Raw genomic sequence first — 22,338 nt, 5'->3', positions numbered from 1 at the left:
AGATCAAGAATATAGTCAGACTGTCAACTTGCAATCGCAGTTTTTCAAATGGCGTACTCTTGTCAAGAACGAGTCTCACTATCATCTTCCAAACGAGACATACCAACAATCATTGAAGAAGAACAAACCAATGTAAGCAGTGAATATTCAATTTCCGATCTTTTTAAATTGTTGGACGCAACTGACTCGTGTACTTATAGTAACCGAAGTGTCTGTCACCGTGGTTTTTTTGGTAAGAAACTCGTCTATCTTGACTCAGACTCCCTTTCGCGTGATTCTTATTCCTTTTTTCAGATTTTCTCACCTGAAGGATGAGCTATGGAGGCAGGAAACATCGAGACGCTCGTAGAGCCGCTCCTCGATATGCTTCACAATCTCAACAACAACAGCAGCAATACCCCTCTGGATATATGATGGAAGCTCACGTCGCTGTACCTGCCACGTCTACTAGCAGCCGAAGAGAGCAACGACATCAAGAGTACAACCCCATGAACAGCAACGTCACCATGTCTTCACCAAACACGTCCTACACTGACACTGATCCAGTGTTTTCAGCCAAAGTCGGACGTGCTCAGAGCCTTCTTGCTCGGATATTCAAAGATCAAGACGATGCGTCTTTTTCGAAACGTATTGCTGCTGCCGGTCAACTGGAAAAACTCATTTCTGGAATGGCGGAAGAAACAGGACGTGATGTTGGAGTGTCTACTGCGAGATGGAGTGCAGAGACTGCACGAGAATACTTGTTGACTTTGAAGAATCAGAATAATCAGCCTATTAGAGAGATTGTTAGTGTGTTGCAAGACTCATCGTAAGTTATACGGTGGCACTTCCAGTTATTTCCTTTTGCTCGCAGCTTGGTTCACAAAACATTCATTTTAGAGCGTCGATCCCACTGAAACAAGCCGTAGCTAGATGCATCTCTGCAACTGGAATCGCCTTTAGGGCAGACATTCTACCATTTTACGATTGGATTTTCAATAAGCTGAAATATGTATCTGCTCGCGGTGCTGAAAAGGAGAAGGATTTGGTCACATACTTATTGATTGCTTTACGAGAGGTAAACACTTGATTGAAATGAACGATCAGTAAAGAAATTTAATGATCAAAATCTATCCACAGGTCGTCCAATTTGGATCTATCGTCAAAGAACAGGGCGAGACTGTAGCAGCATTCTCGTATCCTTTGCAAGCAGAGCGCTTACTAGAACATATTCCATCATTCCTTGATGCTATGGAAACGCAAGATTATTTGCCCAAAGTGTTGGACGTGTTGCATGTTATAGCTGATCGTTATCCAGCTGCGTTTCAAGTAGCTTTCGAGGTTTGTCCTTTTAGGAAGTTTGCATGCTGGGTTTTCTGCTCACCAGCCAGTCCGCTAGGATGTTGCGGATCGTCTTGTTGGATGGCATATTGATGAAACAGTCACAAAAACGATTTGTTCTCTACTAGGAGGTGTGGACCGGTTTCAGCGTTTCATTTTTGCAAACCATCTCACGATTTATCAATAGACTCTTTCAAGAAATTTTGGCCTTTTTGGAGGTCAAAACCTGAATTTGAACTAGATCTTCTGTCACGATTAATTACAGACATAGAAGCTGAGGGTGAAGCAGAATCAGATCGATTGCCCTCCAGAGCCATGATACTCTTGAGGTGTTTCCACTCGATCTTTACTGTACTGTGCTTTAGTTTTTTCCCGTCCGTCAATCCTCTATTGCCATCAGAACCTCAACTGGATCCAAAGACAGACGAACAGATCTCTATTATCGTACACCAGATGCTCGATGTGCTATTTAGATTCAACAACAAATATACAGACAAGGCATGGGTGGGAATGTCGGTCGACTTGATAAAGTTGCTCTCTCGTGCTTACGAAGGGACAACCCGTATGGCTCAACTCCAAAAGATTGCGTTCGACTGCATGGAAGTGCAGGTACGAATGCTACTAGATACCTACGATGGACCACCTGAAGATCTAGTTGTTGATGCGACTTCAGGGTGGAAGGAAATATCAGAAGGTGTCAATACCTGGCTAGAAATCATCAGCGAAGTATTTAGTCTTTGGGGCACAGACTTGAACCCACTCATTGTATCAGCCTTTATTCATCCCAAATCCATCCAGCTCGGTCGATTACGAGTTCGATGCTCTGGTGAAGCAAAGACGTTATCCAGATTGCTGGCACTGTGTCGTAAATGTATAGCGCTCTCTGTAAATAATGGCTCTGCTGATTTGGTGTCTGGGACTGCACTTGTAGAAGAGCTTGTGCAATTGCTCCAATATCTCTTGGATCGAGATGACCCATCCATATTAGAATCTGAGATAGAACGAGGCTTGCCAGAAGTAGTACGAGGCTTGAAAGTGACTTGTATTCAAGCCTTGGTAGCCTTTGATTCCTTGTTGGTAACTGAAGCTACCATAAAGGGCATGACAGGCTTTGAGATTCCAGCCGTCGCTCTGACAATGGTTGAATTGACAGAAGTGCTATGCAGTCGACCTCCATCTGGATGGGTTCTTAGAGCTATTGCTGTAATGTTTTGGTGCCTACATGAGATTTGCGCAAGGTAGAGCGTCACAATGACATTCAGTGTTCTCTTTTCTGACTGTTTCTTTTGTGCAGCTTTGGTTACTTTTCAAGCAGTATGCCAGACTTGTTGCAAAGATCATTCCAATTGATGTGCACTTATCTCGCTCCAGGTCCTTGCAGTTTGGATTTGAGACGGATTGCATTGACTTGGTTTATTGGTGTCGTTGCCGCCATACCGGATCATATGGAACTTGCAAAGGACTGGCGAGTCATCTTGGACCAAGCAGCATTCAATTGCCTTGAATTGGGTGGTAAGTGATGTGATTTTACTCTTGACATACTTGGCACTCTAAGATTGACTTTTTTTGGTCAGACCAAGACTTGAATGGAGAAATTCGGGAGGCGGCTTTGAAGCTCTGGAATGGTTACTTGTCCATATTCACTCTTTCCAAAGGTCAGCCACGGGTCATGGAAACTTTGATGAAGAGGTATTGCTTTCAACTACGAAAGGCTACAAAAAGACTAGTCTCACCAGGAATTACTCCATTGTAGATTGCAAGACACGAATGACAGCGTTAGGACTCAAAGCTTCGCTGCATTGATCTCGCTTGATGCCATATCCACCATGACCATGTCAGAAGAAAACGCTTGGCATGAAGGGGTATCGTCTCTAAAGATGCAAATCACAAAGTCACCATTAGTTGGGACCTTCCGTACACGCCATTTCTCTACCATTGCATGGTATATGGGTCTTGCACCACTCAATCCGCCACCAGAAGAAGCCGAAGACCTTACTCCTGGTTGGCGAGAACGGATCTTTCACGCTAGCCAAAGTGAAAATGCGTTAAAGACTTTGCCAGGATTGGATTATGCAAAGAAGATAACTCCAGATGCTGAGAACTTGTTGGACCGTATCCACTTTAATGATGCGCTTTTATCATATTGGTCTGGATGGGAAGTTGCACGATATTGTATCACTGCTCGATTACGAACTCCGTATGGAACACCACCACAGACTTTTGATGCTATTGAGCATGCTTTGACAGGTCTAGTCAAGTCTGCTGAGGGTCTGGAGAGTGGAGATACTCCAATTGACATGTAAGAAATGTCACTGGAAATAGTTTGTTGCTTTCAACCATTCTGGCTTTGGCTTGAGTCCTTTTTTGCTCATTCTTCTCATTAGGTCCTCAGCCATTTTATCACGCTTGCGTGAACTGCTCACCTTCCTTGATGCCTTGGAAGTCCAGATCCATAATGCCGCAGAAGGATCTGGATTGCACTTGGCTCTTGCACCTCGTACGTCTGCTGCATTCTTTCACGCAAACCGTCGAGTTTGCGACGAGTGGTTTCAGCGATTGAGAGGACGAATGCTTCATGGTGCACGACTTGCTGGATTATCTGTATCATCAGTGATTCGCCAAGCTCACTTTTTGTTGGGAGAGAGACAAGCTACAATGACTAAAGGTGGTTTGAAGGATTGGAGTGGATGGGCCAAGGATGTAGAACGAGGCATGGAAGATTTGACTACTGCTTTGATTGCATCGAGAAATGCAGATGCTATTGCGGGGCTAGTCAAATGGAGCTTTAATGCGTTTGGAAGTGCTTCGCCTGCAAAGATGGTTGACACTAGCAGTAAGTGATGATTCAGTGCTAGTTCAACGGGCTTTTTTCTTCTCATTGGCCACTCCGACTTTTCATGTAGAACCTCCTGCCATCACTATTCAACGACGAACTCCAGATCCAGTGATAGATTCTCGTCCATCAGACTTGTCATTTCCATATCTTCCAGCTTCAGTATTGATGGCTCAAGGCAACCTGGAAAGTGCTATCAACGAGTTTACTAAAACCATCAACCCCATATTCGCTCGCTATGATTCTACTTCTGCTGGTTTGAATTTTATGCTGCAACAAGTACGCACAATGCAGCTCTCAAAGCGAATCGATCTGTGATACGGGCGTCGTTTTACAGGCTGACATTAAACTTTGTCAACCTAGATAACTGAATGCTACCTTCAACTGAACGATACTCTTGGTATGAAGGACTGGCTCACTCAAGTCGAGGAATGGCAATCCATGTTGGAAGACGATGGTCAACATGGTTTGGCGGCAGCAAGATCCGTAGAGTATCTCCGATTGTGGGCTACTGATCTCGTAGGCAATCATAATAATACGATCAAGTCACCACCTCCACCTCCATTCCAATTCAATCGTCTAGTAGATGTTGGACTGCATCAAGCCACTGCTGATGCACTTGATGACTATGTACTGAGTAGACTTCATGGGCATGAATCACCAAAGCCTTTTAGGTTATTCAGTGAATGCCAACATACCTTTGAAGGTTTGGTATTCGCCCGTAAAGAAGAAGTCACTCGGATTGCTTCTAGAGCTCAATTAGTAAACCAGATTGAGCTCACTTTATCTAAAACACCAAGACCACCTTTAACGTCAATCGGTTTTGCTGAAGCATCTATAGAGGGTGACAAAGATTTACAGCAGTGGACTCACTATGTAAAAACTGTCTCCACTCTTGAAGCAGTGACTTTGGAAAAAGTCGGCAATCTTGCTGACTTGAGACTCTACACTGCTCGAATTGCACACAAACAGCATAATATGAATCTCGCAACGCGAATGTTGTCTGTACCTCTAGACTCTCCATCCGCCGCTCTGCAGCTCAGACAGCAATTTCAAGTCGCAAAGCTTCAATTTGACCAGTCACATCATACCCACGCTTTGCAAATGATTCTGAAGCTACTGACTCAGCCGACTGATGACTCTGCTATCGCACCACTTCGGTCAAAAATGTGGCGACGTCTTGCAAAATGGGGCTGGGCCGGTAGATTTGATTTTGGATCAAAAGAGCTCCAACAGTCTTTGGCTAGTGTTATTGGTGAATATAAAATAGATAATCACCAACAATCTGATATCGGTAGTCGAATTACTCAGAGTGCTCTAGAAGCAGTTATTCGTGAATCCCCACAAGACTATAAAGCTTGGTTGGAGATTGGGAACTTCTGGTACCGTCGTGGACGTAAGATGCTAGAAGAAGCTGCTTCAGGCCGATGTGGTGGTGAACTTGAACCGATTCATCAATATTTACGTAGTAATGCAGGTACCGATATAGAGAAAGTATTGGGACCACTTGTATTGTGGGAGTTGGGCGAGTCTGCTGATGGATCTGCTGAAGACGCTCAAGGAACTGAATCGCAGTCTGAAGCTACTGTACATGTGCAAACTACATTGCGTACAGGCTTTCCTGACTTGTCATCTGCCAATATTGATGAAGCTACGTTGATGGTGTTGGATATACGACAACGGGTATTGAAATACTTCGATTCGGCTTCTCAGTCATATTTCACTCACTTGCAAATTGGAGCCAACTCTAACGTATGAGATGTTTGGGTCTGATTTCTAGTCTTTTGCGCTAACATGACATTCTAAACAGAGAGACAAGGAAAACGAGAGCGCTGTAAAGTGCAACGAAATTACCGTGACTCTGAGGCTTCTTCGACTTCTCGTCAAGTATGGCGGTAATCTAGAGAAGACCTTCCATAATGGACTGAATGCTACTTCACTACGAGTTTGGTCGAATATTGTACCTCAACTCTTTGCAAGGCTCTACCATCCTGATCGTACAGTCCAAAAAGAACTAGGCAGTCTCGTTACTCGCATTGGTCTCGAATTTCCAAGTTTGGCTGTCTACCATGCTGTAGTGGGAGCTAAGTCGACTCGATTTGGAGAAGGTGCTCATATCGCTTATACTCAGCCCTTGAATGCTCTGAAAGCATCTGGTAGTGGTGCCGTACTCTTGGTCAATGAAGTCGAAATTCTGACTGCAGAACTCCAACGAATCACTGTGCTGCCCGAAGAGTTATGGTTGCATCGATTAGGGCACTTGGCAGGAGATGTAGCCAAACGACTTGAGCGTGTTAGCAAGGAAGTTGGTCGTGTCATGGCCAACGCGACCTTGGCTGCAGATGAAAAGATTCGTATTGGTAAAGATACGTATATAACTCTATTGAAACCCGTAGTTGCCAGTGTAGAGAAATTAGTAGGTGAGACTTTGGAGGGCCCTTCGGAAACCAAGTCTCCATGTAATATATCGTTTAGTGAAGCTTATGGTACTCGACTTCGAGAAGCACTCGAGAAGTTGAGAACACCATCAGACTTTGAGAACCCGAAGAGAGCATGGGATGCCTTTAATCAACTCTATAACGACTTGTCCAAGCATTTGAATCGTAATCGTACTTTGAAGCTATCGGAGCTCTCGTCTATCTTGTCTGAGAAACGAGGATGGGTTATTCCGATACCTGGACATACAGACACCACAGTCCATATTGAAAGATTCAACACTGAAGTACATGTCATTGCCACCAAAACCAAACCTAAAAAGATAGAATTGGTTGGTTCGGATGGTCGTCGATATCCCTTCCTCTTCAAAGGTCTAGAAGACTTGCATCTAGATGAACGTGTATCCCAATTCTTATCAACCGCAAATCATCTCCTGCAACGGGATCGACAGAGTGCCATTCGTCGTCTACGAGCTAGACATTATGCAGTCATTCCTTTAGGTGATCACCATGGAATGATTCAATGGGTAACCAACGTCACTCCCATGTTTGCCTTTTATAAGAGATGGCAGATGAGTAGTTCCCGTGTGCAGCCACAACCGCCACCTGCAAGAGATCCAAAGAGTTATGGCAAAGATGGTAAAGGTGGTAAAGATGAAGCAGCACAGGGACCAGTACGACCACTTGAGCTCTTCCATTCGAAAATCAACTCGGCCTTGAAGAGACACGGCTTATCTCGATCATCACCACGAGGTCGCTGGCCTGCACATATGCTACGAGAAGTCTTTGCTGACCTCAAGACTGAGACACCTGGAAACTTGTTGGAACGAGAACTTTGGTTTTCGTCTCCCGACTCGATTTCATGGTGGGAAAAGATTGCAGGATATAATAGATCTCTAGCTGTAATGTCAGTTATTGGCTACATCATTGGTCTTGGAGATCGTCATCTAGATAATCTGCTCTTGGATGTACAGACTGGTGAATGTGTCCATATTGATTATAATGTATGCTTTGAAAAGGGTAAACGATTACGAGTGCCAGAGATCGTACCCTTCCGGCTCACTCAGAATCTTGAACGAGCTCTGGGTCTCACTGGCGTAGAAGGGATGTTTCGCTTAGCCGCTGAACATACTATGCGAGTCATGAGACAAAACAGGGAGGTCTTAGTCACTTTGCTCGAAGCATTTGTCTATGACCCTCTAGTAGATTGGACGCAAAGCCTTGAAGATGCTCAAGAGATGAGAGTTGGTGAATTGAATGTCAATATGGGTCTATTAGCATCACGTATTGCCGAAATGAAAGCACCTCTTGATCTTCTCAAGGATGGTATCCTGCCTCTAGTCTTGACGGCCACATCCAGTGTAGATAGATTGCTAATGATTGTCGAGCAGCGTGAACGTGTAGAAGAAACCATTGAACGTATGAAGTCTGGTGTTGATTCTGGCCCACAAGAAAAGGGCACCATTCCTTTATCTCTGCAGACTGAGTTGCATTCTGCTCAGGAAACGGTCATTGCCAAAGCACAAGAGTGCGCTTATTGGCGTGGCCAGCACGAAGAGTCTCTGGTTCAGCTCCAAGTGAGAGTCTATTCTTACTGCGTAGTTTTTGGCCGTTTTTTTCTAATCTTGATGTTTTAACGAACTTGCTTTTAATAGGATCCATTCTCTCTCGGTGCTTGTGCCGAGGTTATGAATGCTGATGTCAACGCGATGTATATTGGCATTGAACCCACTTTTGTCGCTGGCGTGGTGTCCAATGCCACAATCAAACTGACCCAGATGAATTCACTTTTGCACCGATGTGCTGAAGTCAATCAAGAGCTTGTTCGTATTGCCCAGGAACGTGTGGCAAGTTATAGGGCACTTGGTGAGCATTTGCAATTATATCACACTCTCGTTACGCCTATCCTCCCAACGTTGATGGCCCAGGATTACTTTTTACGAATGGAACAAATCCTTGCCGATATCTTTAACGCTACCCGTGATGAAGATGGTGTAATGCTCACTTACGATGCCTTTGATCGTGCATACTCGACCATAGCATCTGCTCTTACTCATGGAAACGATGAAGTCTTGCAGCAAACGGTAGCGATGGATCAGGTGCTAGCAGAGTATGAGAGTGACCTTTCTGCTCTTGCTGTATTTGTATCTTCATGGCCTATGGATGCTATAGCAAAAAGAGTAGCAGATTTACGAAGTCAAATTGTAGCTCTAATGAATCAGTTGGTACCCAAGTTTCCACGTGTGTATACTCTCGTACGTGGTTCCATCTTGGAAGTCTTGATTGCTCTGGGATCTACTGCTCTCTCATGTCTGGAAGCCAAGGCAACTTTGCCCTCAGCCTTGTTGAAAGCTGTAGTTGCGGACTCGAGGGTCTCCTATGGCATACATAAAGTCCAACCAGATTGCTTTCCCGAGTCGTTGTTATTGAGCTTTATATTGGGACCTTCGTTGCAGTGCATTTTGGGTAAGAACATTTTCGCTGCATATACTGAGGTCGTGTACTGTCCTCTTTGTAAACTTGTATTTCATCTAGATATCATTCAGCACAATGACTTGCAATTGCAGATCGATCGTAAATCAATTGAACGATTAGCAGCATTGGCCAGCACTGCACAGAATCTTGCCGATGTGTCCTGGAAACTATCTGATAGTACAGGACTCCTAGCTATTTTGCAATCCATCAGCAACCCCACTGTAGCTGCTGGATTAGATGTAGCCTTTGACCAGATTGGAAAGCTGCTTGCAGAGTATCAAATTGACCAGACCCCTTCTGCTCACCAGCCCAATGATTTGGCTGGTCTTGTTGCAATCGGCCAATCGTTGGTACGTAGTCGTCAACCTGGCATAAGTACTTTATGATCTTATCTGATTTTTTTTCTCAATGCATCAAAAGCATATCGAATATGAGAGCATTCTTCTCAGAATACCCGAAGTTATCAAGCAACCATGTACAATAGTCCTGGCCAGTATTGAGAGCATCTTTGCCGCTCGGTCGGTCTCACCTAGAGAGGGGGATTCTGCTGATGATTCTGTGTCGACATTGTTTCCGTTCAAGTTGTCGGTATGTGCTTGCTGTCCCTTTCTTCTTTGCTTCGTTTTTGGTGGGATCTTACGGCGTTGTTGAAACAGGTGATGAGCCATCTTTATGCCGACTGCAAGACGTTCTTGTCCACTAATCAAGTCATGGACCTATCTCCGACAGACTTGTTGGAAGTCGTGGTGAAGAATCCAACATTTGTAGACACCATTCAAGCCTTAAGGCGATACCTCAACCTTGGTATTCGTGAATTCGTCTTGAAACCAATAGTGCAGCATATAAACAATCTAGTCAAGAATATTATTGACGGAGTTGATGCAGCTAGTACATCTTCTGATCCAAAGCCATCGAAGAAGACTGTCGACTCTGGGGTCAAGACTGAAGGATGGTTTATGACTGCCGGTCGAAAGTGTTTGACTCAACTGTTGGAGAATGGAGCTGTAACAAAGGAACAAGTCAGACTGCTCCAGACTTTGATTGTAGAAGTTGCAGCTGTACAAGTACGACCACATCTTGTAAGAGAGGCCGCTTCACGAGCCATTCGTGTGCAACGCAAACTTCAGGCAAGACGGATACCAGTTTGGCGAGTCAAGTATCTGAATGACGATTCTCAAACGGATTCGATTCGAGTTCAGGTATGCAACGTTTCACTGTACACTTCGTTTTTTGGCTCCAATGATTTTGCCAAACCTTTACACGTTTCATAGTTTATTACCAACTTCCAATCCGCCATTGAGTTACTATTGAGCCATCAGGAAGCTGAAAGCAATGTTCGGCACATGTGCAGAGCATTGGAAGAAGATGTACTCAAGAGCATAGATTCGTCGATGTTTTCGAAACGATTCCAAGAGTTGGCACAAGCTCGACATCAACGTTTCGCCCAAGAGCATGATCGAGTAAGAGTTCTCAGGCATTCATGTCGTATTTAGTAGCTGACTTTTTTGGCTGAATTAGGACGAAAAGTTCATTTCGCTACTGAATGGGCTAGTGCATCTCGAACAGCATCGCTTTTCATGTGATTCAACTAGGAAGTTTGACGATTCGATTTTACAGTCAATTCGAAGGCTGCAATGGGTCACTGTTGAAGTAGATCGTGTTGCCAAACTTGGGCCTGGAGTCCTCCTCATAGACCAAATGAACCAACAATTACAGTCATTGTCGATTGATGATTCTCTTCGATCTGTACGAGAAGTATCTAGTACAGTACTAGCACAACTGCCAACTGCAGTGACCTTATTTGAAGATTTGGAGGCTCCTGTAATGTCGGTTGTGTCTCTTGCTGAAGAGTTTCCAGAAGCTCACAAGATTTTGAAGCGATTGAATGTAAGATGGTGTGTCTGAGAACCAGTCTATTACAAGTCACCAATCACGCCCTTTCTCACTGTTGTAGGAATTTTTGGCCGAAGCTTCTGCTACGAAGACGATTAGTTCTGAGATGGTCTCGACACCCGCTTTCTTTGAACAAGCTCCCTCATTGACTGATTTGACCCGACGAGTATGTTGCGTGTATGCTCTGCTGCAACTTCAAGATGATGTTTGTTGGCTGACTCAAAACAATGACCTCGATTAGAAATTACTCATGGAACAACTTCATACTCATCTTGAATCTGTCATTGTAACAGCCATGTCGTTTTCAACTCTGGAACCTTTGGATTTAGAAAAGCAGGATGTTGTTGGTGGTGGTGGTAATACTAGTGTAGTCAATGGACCAACAGGCGCTGCATTGGATTCTGAAAAGGGGGCTACCGCAACTTCCTTCGACGGAGCTACTTCTCCACAACGTCGTACACAAGTCATGGGTGGCGATAATAGTCCTCTTCAGGCTGCTACTCCAGACGGCGTTGTTACCGGTGTTGATGGTTTGAAATCGTCGTCGGTAGATTTGAAACCTGCAAATGCAGCTATTGAGGTATCACGTATCAAGCAAGCTAGTAGATTGGCTATAGGTAAGCAGCAATATCTCGTGATTCTGAATGGTTGTTTTGTCACTGCTGAACACTATTTGAAACACTTAGGACAAGAACGTAATGCACATGCTATTCACGTACTGAAACGTGTGCGTGCTAAATTGGATGGACGAGACGGAAGTGATTTTCGAAGATTGGGTGTTTCTGAACAGGTAAAGTGCGAATTGGCCAAAGGCCCGCCTCATAGATTGTGAACAGGATGGTCTCATTCAACATCATGTTTCTTTGCGACCTCCAGGTGGATATGATTATAACACAATCAACCAGTGTTGACAATCTTGCTTCGATGTATGAAGGTTGGATGGCATGGATTTGAAAGTGTAGAGGTGGATTGAAGTTTGAATATGCTGTTGATCCTTTGCTCACTCTTGTCATATTTTGTGAACGAGAGAGATAGAAGGTTTGCATCATATTTGTGTTGGATTTGCAAAGAGGTTTGACATGGGGTGGTAGTTTGGGGTCACGTCTGGACTGCTGGTGGCGAATCATCAAACAACCTTTACAATCCTATAACACAGCTCAAGATTAGTCCAATTTTAACACATCAAAACGAGGCCTTCGACCTTGTATGGTGCATAGCTTGAATATTATAAAGAGGATTAGATACAAAGATCAGACAAAGGGGTTTAGTGTGACTTTTGTTCATTCTTCCTCGTCATCTTCATCAGCGTCATCTGCAGCAGTCTGCTCCCACTTCCCGATACCTGTTGACTTGAGTTTACCATCTGTGTCAACGGCATCTTCGTCCTCGTCTTCGTCTTCGTCCTCATCATCTTCATCGTCGTCATCATTACCAAGTGCTTGCTGCATCTTCCACTTTTGAGCCATAGACAACAGTTTAAAGCTAGGTTTATCTTTATCATCTTCAGGAAAGATGAAATCGTAGTGCTCTTCCCAACCAGCTGGTTCACCACTAATAGGATCCATAACCCTCCTTCGTTTCTTGACGACTTTGGGCATTCGAGCTTCAATCTTTTTCAATTCAGTATCATTTTGTACTGTGGAATTGTCAATCAAGCTTCGTTCATACTCTCGCCAAGCTTCTAATAATATGACTCGTTCTTCTCGAGCATCCTTGGCTTTTAGAGCTGCATGACCCTTTTCAAAGATGGCGCGAGCTTTTGAGATACGAGTGGCATCATCTGGATGATCCATGGCCGACATTTCAGAGTTTGCAAAGCTAATCCAGACCTACAAAAAAGGGTTATGGGACTTAGTTAAGGGGAACATCCGTAATTGGGCAACAAAAAAAGACGATTCCCATCATTCAAAATTGTACCTTGACGTGTTCGGTTCTCTCCAACAGACGTGAATACAAGTCTCGGACACGTTGCCATTCCTGTTGCTCGACCTCAAAGTCAATATACGCCTTCCACAAGACTTCGGGCATATCCAAAGACGGTTGAGATACAGCAATCTCATAGATACCACGACTTCGGTCTACATCGCCCAATTGTAATTCCAATTCCGAGAATTTAATCCAAGCAACGCAATTTGCTGGATTCCATTCTAGATATCGTTCATATAGTTTACGTGCTCTATCGAATTCGCGTAATGAGACTTCGAGTTCAATGTATCCCTTGAAAAGATTCTGTTTGGGACACATTCCTATAGCTGCCCCTAATGTTTTACGAGCTGTATCTAGGTCGCCCTGTCGAATGAGGTATTGGGCATACAAGAGCCAGACTTTGGCGAAGGTGAAGGTTTTATGAGGTATTGTTTTGAGACACTGTATGTAAACTTCCTTTGTGCGTTCGTGATCCTAAAATCTGATGTTAAAAACTCTACCGCAGTAACAAAAACTTTATGATGGTTATTGACGTCACGAGGTAATCTACATACCTTGGTTTCCAGCTCTTCCCAGACAGCATAGAATATCCATAGATATATGTATCTCCTCCAGAATCTCTTTTCGTTTATAGGAGGTAATTGACCAATAGACCGCTCATAGACTTCTCGAATCTTTGCGACATCTCCATTAGATTCTTCTAGCTTGACATAGTCAAACCAAACATCATAATTTTTGGGATTTGAGGCAAGCTCCTGCGTAGTGGTATCGAGAGATTAGGATTAGAATGGCTCACGTTAAAATTTGACCACCGAAAGTTGGAGCCCTTCGTTCACCACAGGCGGAAGAGGGTACCCGGGAGTGCTTCGTGATGCACTTGCCTCTTCGTATTTGACTCTCCTTTTGGCAGTAACAACATCTTCAATGCCTTCCTTCGCACCAAACTGTTTTTCGAACTGTGTATATACATTATATAGATTCTCTCGTTGACCTTTAGGTAGCCTGTCTAACGAGTACTTGTAGATGGCACGAGCACGATCGATTTCCTTTTGTCGAGTTTCGAATTTGGCGAACGAGACCCATACGTTCTGATCAATGAGTTCTTCACCCAATGCTTCGATACATTGTTCATAGATTGCTCTGGCGCGATCTATTCGAGAGTTTTGTGTGAGCGAGGAGCAAAAACCAGACTTCAGCCACAAAGTATGCCCTTAGAGTATGTGTAGAGTATGTGCCAGCTCATACCTATTTTACCAATATTTTCTTCAAACTTTGCCCATTTCAACCAATTCTTTGGCTCAGGATGGACCGAGACAAAACGCTGATGAAGAGTTCTAGCTCTTTCAATCTCGCCGTACCTGGAAGAGAGAACAAGATTGAGTGAAGACCAGGAAAAAAATCAGCCAAGGTATACAGATTTAAACAACAATAAACACTGGCGGCTAGGTTACCTTCTCTCCATCTTGATGTAAGCCATCCAAGCTTCTTCTGGAGGCTCCCATTCCATCCATCTTTCGAATACTTGTCTGGCACCAGCTACATTCTCGAGTGTTTCTTCCATATATGTATACTTGTACCAGAATTGGTCGATTCTGGGCAGGACAGCGACAGCACGATCAAAGATGTTTCTAGCCATGTTTACATTTTTAAGCTTCATTTCCATTTCAGCATACTTCATCCATAGATTTGTATTGCGATGGTCTGCTTCGAGAGCACGTTCGAATATAGAGCGAGCTCTAAAGTAGGTGAAGTTTTGGTTGGTACGTAGCATGCAGTAGAATGAAAGAAAGCACGAAGTGATGCACGTATAACGTGTTGCGTCATGTTGCGATGATACTCATCACCGTCAAATCAAACAGACCATTCCCTGCAACAAAGATTCCAAATGTGTGATTGCACTTGCCTCTCGTATTCCATCTGTGACTCCTCCCACATGGCATACTTCATCCAAGTTGGAACCTGAGTTCTATTCCTACGGATGGCATCTTCGAACTGCTTTCTCTTTGCTAGTTTATATTCATCAAGTTCCTCCTTGTCGCTGATTTTCTGTTTTGGAATCTTGAGCTGCGGGGCTGTTCTCTCCTTGGCCTCACGCAGGATCTGCTCGGCAGTGATCTGCACCGGAGCTGGGCGCTTGTCCTTGACTTTCGAAGGTCGTTGGGCCATCTTGTATCGGCCCCTGATGTGTTTGTTGGAATGTGAGAATGCTGGTCAAGCGCATGCCGGCCAAGTTTGATTGGACGTGTTTGGACAATTTCAATTCTTTTCCTTTTACATGGAATTTTATACGTACATGTGCTAGTGCCATCACTACCGCGCGAGTTGGTTATGAAAAACCACCACGCATCAAGCTACCTAAAACTCACGCTTTTCTCTCGCATCTCAAGACGTAAACTCATCAAAGACACGCAGTTATGTCGTTTCATATCGCATCAAAGCGATTCTGCACACAAATACCACGCTTCATCATTTATGAGTTAACGAGTGGAGGTATGAGGTATTATTTCTATAAATCAAAGCGAGACAATGCAGCCTCGTGGGTATCCTGCTGATGACAGCAAATCTAGTACTTGGATATTCATGACTGTCGGTCTAAGATGGAACAAGTCATGGTTAATATTCAGCGATTCTATTCACTGATGCTCAATCTCTCTCTTACCCGCAGACCACTATGATAGTATCATTGGATTCTGACGGCAATTCTACAGCTTGTTTCAATGCCGGTCTGGAAATAGGTCCCAAATCCAAATTGCTCTGCTCCTCTTCCGTAACCGTCAACATGAGCCCCTCAGAGTCAGCCGCTACATCGGATGAAGATCTCCGAAGTGACTCGTCTGCTCCCATAGAGCTACTCTTGAGTATTTCTACACTACTACTATTTCGAGGTCCTGATCCAGTCAGTGACTTTTTCTGCAACCGTTGTCGTAGGGTACCACTGTCTACATTAATACCAGTTGTTCTACTTTCGTTTCTCCATCCACTTCTATTGATCGTTGTATGTACAGATGATGCTGTCTTGCCCTGCTTGCTCTCAGGAATGCGTGGCATGGTTTCTGCAATGATTTCGGCGTCAACGTGTCCAGAAAGACCCACAAAGTCTGGCGGTGCATTGTACACCAAATTCGTTATAGTCAAAGCACCCTGAAATTCAGATTCATAGTACTCCAATTCTTCATGTGCGAAAATGTCCTTGTCGGAATGATTGATGTTGAGCAAGTGGATTCGTGTGGTGAGCCTGTTGGTTTCCTTGTCCCGAGCTCCATTCTTCAGATGATGATCCAATATTAACAGCATCCGTGAAAGTCCAGATCCACCTGCAATCAATCCTAGCACGTCCCAACATCCGTTTGCGTTTCGAGGGTTCATCAGCGTTGCTCGATTCGGTACGGGACCTCTCATTCGAATAGAGGTATTCTGTGGATTGCCAAGATACGAAGTCATTTGTCCGTCATACATTTTGATATAAAACGATATCGATGCACGATTCTCCACTTTAATGGGTGTATACTCTCGAGTCACTGGCCGACCATCTTTATCAACGAACTGAAGCAGAATAGAGTCTCCGGGGTGACATTTGACAACATCTGACGTAGATCCGAATTCCATTGTGATTTTGCGAACTGGTTTAACAGATCCTTCAGACGTGGAAGTAATTCGACTACTAATGGTAAAGGGTTTGAATCGATCGGGTCTCAGAGGCGCTTGTCGAAACAGATTCATGCTGCTATGTTGTAAATGGCTTTTGGCATCCTTTCCAGAGTCGTTTTGACTAGGGCCCAGCAAGTCAATGGTAGATCCAACCAACATGTCTTCGGATCGATTTATATCATCCGCGACAGTTAGTCGCCCTACCGCAAGCGACGACAGCGTGAATCGTGCTAAACGAGAATGATAGTGGTATCCCATTCCATCGTCATCGGTTCGTCCTGATCTTGTTAGAGACAAATGTCGAGGTCCTTTCGCACGAGACTTGGAACCAACAGTTTTTGCATCACTGAAATAGTCTCCGTGAAAGTACTTGGTGGCATCCATTCCAACAACATTCAGAATAAATCTAGCCCCACCAGGATGCCGATCCAAGTACCCTGCTGCATCATCTAAAAACCGTTGCAAAATTGTAAGTGTTGGCTTTGTGACGACAAATTCATCAGGGTGTCTTTGAAGAAATGATGCGAATGTAGGTGATGAGCTTGTAATCAAGTTATGCTTGAAACACTTACAAATCACATCGTCAATAACAATCCATTTAGCACCATTAGCAACTCGATCATTTACATCCAGCCACGAGAAACGTGGTAGAGAGTCTTGTCCTGCAATAGCTGTCGAGTGTCTTCCCTTTCTGCGATCCTTGGACGCTCGACGATTCTTCCATTCACCATACACAACCAGAGACAGTGGTGTTATCGTTACGGCGACAAGGTAAAGTTTGGGAAGATATAGTGAGGATGGGGCGCCACTAGTCAAATCACAGATTCCCAAATATCCATTGGCCAGTCCCATTACATAAGCAAGGTATCCACCATATCGATGGATAAGACGTATTTGATGGGAATATGTTACAGCCCATCCGACAGCCCAAGTAGAACACAGGTATCCAGTAATGCTTATTGTGGCGATCAATGCGATTTCTGTCGAACCCACTTTCGAGTGAGTGAATCCCATATCACCATATGATCCAACTAGAGCCGTAAGCGCCACGACGAGGACGTTAGAAGTGACAGTCATCATTAGAGCTCGATGAATATCCAGCCATCGACCCAAGTCTTGGGAATATCGTGCCACAAAAATGCCCAGTGGATAAATAAAGGCAAAACTACAAAACATGACTACTCCATGCATGTATTTGAGACTGGCTAGGTTTGCACTTGTTACACCTGGATTGACTGCTGAATACAAGTTGACTGAGGCGTGTAGTCGATTGTTCGCACCATGATAATTGAATGCTGGATCATCCGACCAAGCAAATATCATGGACAAGTTGGCATTGGTAATAACGGTATCGTAATATGAGTCCGAAGTCTGCAATTGCCGTGTAAAGCTGAATCCATGGAGTGATGTTGTTGCTGAAGTGCTCACTAGATCAATGACGTTATAGATTGAATTGGTGCCTCCAACATCAATGTCTCGGCTAGGTCGATTATTTGTGCTAGCATAGCAATCATAGACATTCCACGTAGAATTCCAGTACGGAGTGACGATATACATGTCTGCGCCAACCATGTCTGCGCCAAAGCCCAGACCAACCCAGCCAGTGTTGTTGGTTTCCATACTGAATGTAACGGTGGAAGCGGTACTATCTAACGTCCAAGACACTAGATATGTATCACTTATACGTAACGACTTTGAAGTCACGACGTTGGTTTCGGTAGTGGCAGCTGATGCTGAAAAGACTACTGGTAGCGTTAAGGCGACAAATGGGTTGTCAGGAAACCAGGTAATATTGGTGTTGAGCTTAATGAGTTTGCCCAGTGTCATATTTTGTACTGCAGATAGCTCTTCATCTGTCAAGACACCTGGATTTTCATACCACCATCGATCACCATCCCTATATCTCAAAAACTGTTCTCGTATAGAAGCAGTCATAAGTGGCCCGACCAGAGAACTTCCAACATGTGGTTCCAAGAATGCTCCAACATATGCATCAGCTGTGGCCGGACCAGCAGGATAAAGTGATGCCAAAGAAGCAAGTAGAGTGGTATCATTCGTCAACTGTGACCAAGACGTGATGCTACTCAATCCGTACGTAGCTCGTGCGGCATTGTAATATGGTAATCCTAATTCACGGGCTCTTTGAATTCCAACAGAGGCCAAATCGAATCCGTATGGTGCATTCAAGTTCATGAAACAGCGAATGTCGTCTACGAACTTGATGTCTACTTCCTGTTTACGCTGGATTGTGAGACCTCGAAGAAGGGCATCAATGCCGTAGGATCGAATTTCGACAGGGTTGAAAATAAAGTCTCGAACGAGCTAATAACAGAATTGTGGTGATTGTGAGATGAGAGAAAAAGACAGACTGCACATAGTCATAATCAAATACCATGTGTCCTTGTACGGTCGGCTCCCCATAGTCATCTACACGAAATAGTGCCGAGTTGACTGCGGAATGACCATATCGAAATGCGACATTTGCGAAAAACAGCTCTGTCCCTGCATCGACTGATGAATTATATCCAGCGTAGTAAGGAACTTGAAGACCAGTGAGCTGAGGCACGTACTAAAATGGTGACATCAAGACTTTCAGCCGACAATCACAACCACAAAAAATGTGACACGATGGACTTACGACATAGAGGGTGAACCGCTGTATAAGTGCAATAACCCATCTTCTAGCTCTATTGAATAACTGAGCATCCGTCCATGTTGGATTGGCAGCTGCCAAGAGAGTAGCTTGTCGATTATGTTCTCTCAACAACAAGATGTACAGAATATTCAATTGCTAAAAAAACAGCAAGTAAGCCGATGGTCTCGCGTAGAGACGGGCTTGCACTGCAAAAACAGTTTTACATACTGGCAATATGTTGATGATATCAGATCCCCAAAGGAAATGGTTTGTCCCAGAGTTGTAGAGTGGCAATTCACCAGCGACAGGGTCAACAACTGAATTCAGTTTCCCCCCAACAAAACTCCTTAGGGCCGTACTAATACTCGGGTCATTGCTATACAATCCACTTCCATCAATATACGATGAAAAAGTATTTGGCATCGTTCGTTCTCCAGTAACTGGATCAGTATATGAACGACAAGTCCGCGAAAACGGCATTGTCATATTGCCCACACTGAATGGATCAAATTGTGGATCTCCAGTCGGGACCGGAATCGGTAGTGGATCTGACGAGTTTCGACATGCAAGTGTGATATCTAGGTGTAGCAAGACCCCCCACGCAGGCATAAACTCTGAAGCACCCGACAGATCATAATTCGTATGTGAATCTCCTCTGGAAATAAGATTATTCGATATCGTTCGCGGTGCGGGTAGACCTACTCCATTAGGTGCTAACATTAATGCAAAATGCTTTGAGTCACTTTTCTCATTCAAGGTACCTAAAGACTAGTACCAGCAACGACTACAATCGCTTACTCGAAGACGTATCTGCATAATTTGGTGGTGGAGCTCGTCTGTATGGACTATTGGCGGCCCCCCAAGTAGGATGTACTATATTGTTACCAGATCCATCCATTGACTGGATCTCACTCCAAAGAGAGCAAACAGAAGAAGCCATACATAATAATATGAGGCTCAGAGCTACCCAGATCATTCTTGCCATTCCCTGAATATGACAATTTGTGAGTCCTGGTTGCTTCGTCTGTTGTCTGGGAGGCAGATCACACAGAAAAGCGAAGTTGGAGTCAGAATCATGCGAAGGTGATCTAGTAAGAGAATGAGGAACAGATTCGAGCGTCTTAATGCTGCTTGTTCGATGGCTGTTGCTATACACAAAACACGACGACGTTGAGATTATGACGAATACAAGAAACATCTGCCGCAATCTGATCATTAGGGTGAAACAAGTTACGAGTAGTAAAAAGAATAAGTCGCGGTCGTTTAAATGACATCTAGTTTGTATTATCTCTCTTGTGGAGGGCTGAAAAGGGGGACCATCGCACCATTTTCGAACGATCACCTTCAAACATTCACCTTCACTTCCTATAGATGTTCAGCTTTCCGCGTACAGATATTCGAAGCTGTCGCGCTACGCACCATTCCATTCAAGTCAGATTAGCAAAAGTTTATATTCAATATGAGCAAGATCACGAAAACAGACTACAGTTTTATATAAATTAGCAAACCTCTCTCAATGGCAATTAGCAACCATCCTTCCAATCGTATATTTGCCCAGGACCATCGCCAATACCTAAACAAAGAGAACCGTTAGAATTCTTTATAATATTTGAACTTGACGCCTTCAATTTGCAGACTCGTACCTCCACCTATGTAAATATTATCATCGTGTCTAACAACACCAAGGCCCCAATACGACTCCATCTCTCCTTCCTCTCCACCTCCCATAACCAGTTTCACAAGGTCATTCCATTGTTCGGGTTCCGCTTCTATCTCTACATTATTGTTACTAGCACCAGTGGTGGTATTGGCTTCCATCATTATCTCTCGTGGAGCAAAATACGAATCAATTTGCCGGATTGCGGCGGTCAAGAGAGAATGATCTACCCCAGCTCGTTCCGATAACTCCAGCAACATGGCTTCCAAACCAACACAAGAAGCCCATTTGTCATTACATGCTTGGACCGATTTTATATGGACGGCAAGACGATTTAGTGAGGTCGTTTTGCTAGGTATATGAGGCAGTGATCCGTCCTCTGTCCCGAGCTGATAGGTCATTATGTGTATGAGAGCAGCTTCATAGTTTAAGTAGTTAATCATTGGCGATAAATAATCCATTTCTGCATTCAAGACTGTCTCGGCACGTAACACCTGTTGTATTTGGGAAGATATGAGGCTTAGACATTGCTTTCTGTAAACCAAAAAAAAACCAAAACCCTCCAAAAGTAAAATATAACATCTTGCGGCTTACTCACTCGAGATATTTGAGCAGCACATTCTATGCACGTCTGCACACTTGCATGTTCCATTACCAAAGGTGAGACTTGCTGAGATTTTATAAGTGCGAGAAAACGAGGCCTATGTAGTAATAGCCGAGCCGCATGGAAGAATATAAAGTGATTTATACCAAAGTATGACGGCTGGTCAACAACATCCAGTCGTTTGATGATGTCAATTTGGCAGTACGTTTGACCTGAGACCATCTCTGTGGCTGCATCAGATAACGTTGTAGGAAGATTCTTATAGCTCTCTGGCATGGAATTCCACAGCGTCATGAGTTTGGCATCTATCTGCGGCAGCTGTTGACGATATTTGAGCTCGTCGTCCTGAGATCCTCCTTTCAAAGGCTTGGTGATTGCGGTAATCTCTTCAAGAATTACCAGCAAGTGGCTCACTAACGACAACGGGAGCAAATGATGAATACAAAAGGTCTCAAAAGGCGTATAATAATATAGTAATACGTTGCCTTACTTGGCTCTGTCTGCATACGTCCAAGCGACGCATAATCGGAGTTGGGAACACCATCAGCTTCAGTAATGCTCATGTATGCTGCTTCTGTGCAGACAGCGTTGACACCGGTCCAAGCATTTGAGGCAGTGCATCCTCGTGGTCGATCACTGATAAAGTAAAACATCAAATCCTGTAATACAGCCAGCCTGATTTCATTCGAGAAGTGTGGTTGATAAGTTAACGTCAAAAAACACATTGTGTTTGGATTCGTGTGTTGATAAAGGAAAAGGCATCGATGGAAAACTCACCACCAAATACGCCTTCTGCGTTCTTTGCTCAACCAGGTACTTTTCTGACAACTTTTAAGCCTATCTGGATCATAAGATAAATTTATACCTTCAGCCATCCTTAGAGCAATGGATGACAACATCCAAGCTTCCGAC

The 22,338-nt window shown here is 44.0% G+C and overlaps 3 protein-coding genes across 3 annotated transcripts; 1 reads left to right on the top strand and 2 right to left on the bottom strand.

Annotated features, from left to right (window-relative positions):
- Positions 1-311: 311 nt before the first annotated feature.
- On the top strand, positions 312-11,991 carry SmJEL517_g00708 (uncharacterized protein; the record flags this gene model as incomplete). The annotated part of the gene is made up of 23 exons (XM_031166637.1): positions 312-808; positions 880-1,057; positions 1,120-1,320; positions 1,379-1,451; positions 1,508-2,558; positions 2,615-2,832; positions 2,895-3,009; positions 3,074-3,619; positions 3,705-4,153; positions 4,224-4,432; positions 4,517-5,905; positions 5,964-8,165; positions 8,244-9,054; positions 9,124-9,413; positions 9,484-9,651; positions 9,720-10,262; positions 10,335-10,523; positions 10,582-10,950; positions 11,018-11,122; positions 11,198-11,573; positions 11,643-11,746; positions 11,833-11,882; positions 11,988-11,991. 23 exons carry the CDS (start codon positions 312-314, stop codon positions 11,989-11,991), a joined length of 10,137 nt encoding a protein of 3,378 aa, XP_031027398.1.
- Positions 11,992-12,236: 245 nt separating this feature from the next.
- Positions 12,237-15,048, bottom strand: SmJEL517_g00707 (uncharacterized protein; the record flags this gene model as incomplete). The annotated part of the gene is made up of 7 exons (XM_031166636.1): positions 12,237-12,785; positions 12,874-13,356; positions 13,437-13,637; positions 13,719-14,032; positions 14,128-14,240; positions 14,334-14,618; positions 14,825-15,048. 7 exons carry the CDS (start codon positions 15,046-15,048, stop codon positions 12,237-12,239), a joined length of 2,169 nt encoding a protein of 722 aa, XP_031027397.1.
- A 347-nt stretch (positions 15,049-15,395) lies between these two features.
- Positions 15,396-20,063, bottom strand: SmJEL517_g00706 (uncharacterized protein; the record flags this gene model as incomplete). Its single annotated transcript, XM_031166635.1, has 6 exons — positions 15,396-15,474; positions 15,542-18,852; positions 18,923-19,099; positions 19,169-19,321; positions 19,394-19,878; positions 19,964-20,063. The coding sequence occupies 6 exons, from the start codon at positions 20,061-20,063 to the stop codon at positions 15,396-15,398; spliced, it is 4,305 nt and encodes a 1,434-aa protein (XP_031027396.1).
- Positions 20,064-22,338: the final 2,275 nt, after the last annotated feature.

The sequence above is a fragment of the Synchytrium microbalum genome, assembly GCF_006535985.1.
Source record: "Synchytrium microbalum strain JEL517 chromosome Unknown SmJEL517_scf0002, whole genome shotgun sequence".
Lineage (NCBI taxonomy): Eukaryota > Fungi > Chytridiomycota > Chytridiomycetes > Synchytriales > Synchytriaceae > Synchytrium > Synchytrium microbalum.
Note: the sequence above shows the minus strand (reverse complement) of the source record. Positions and strands in the feature narration are given on the sequence as shown.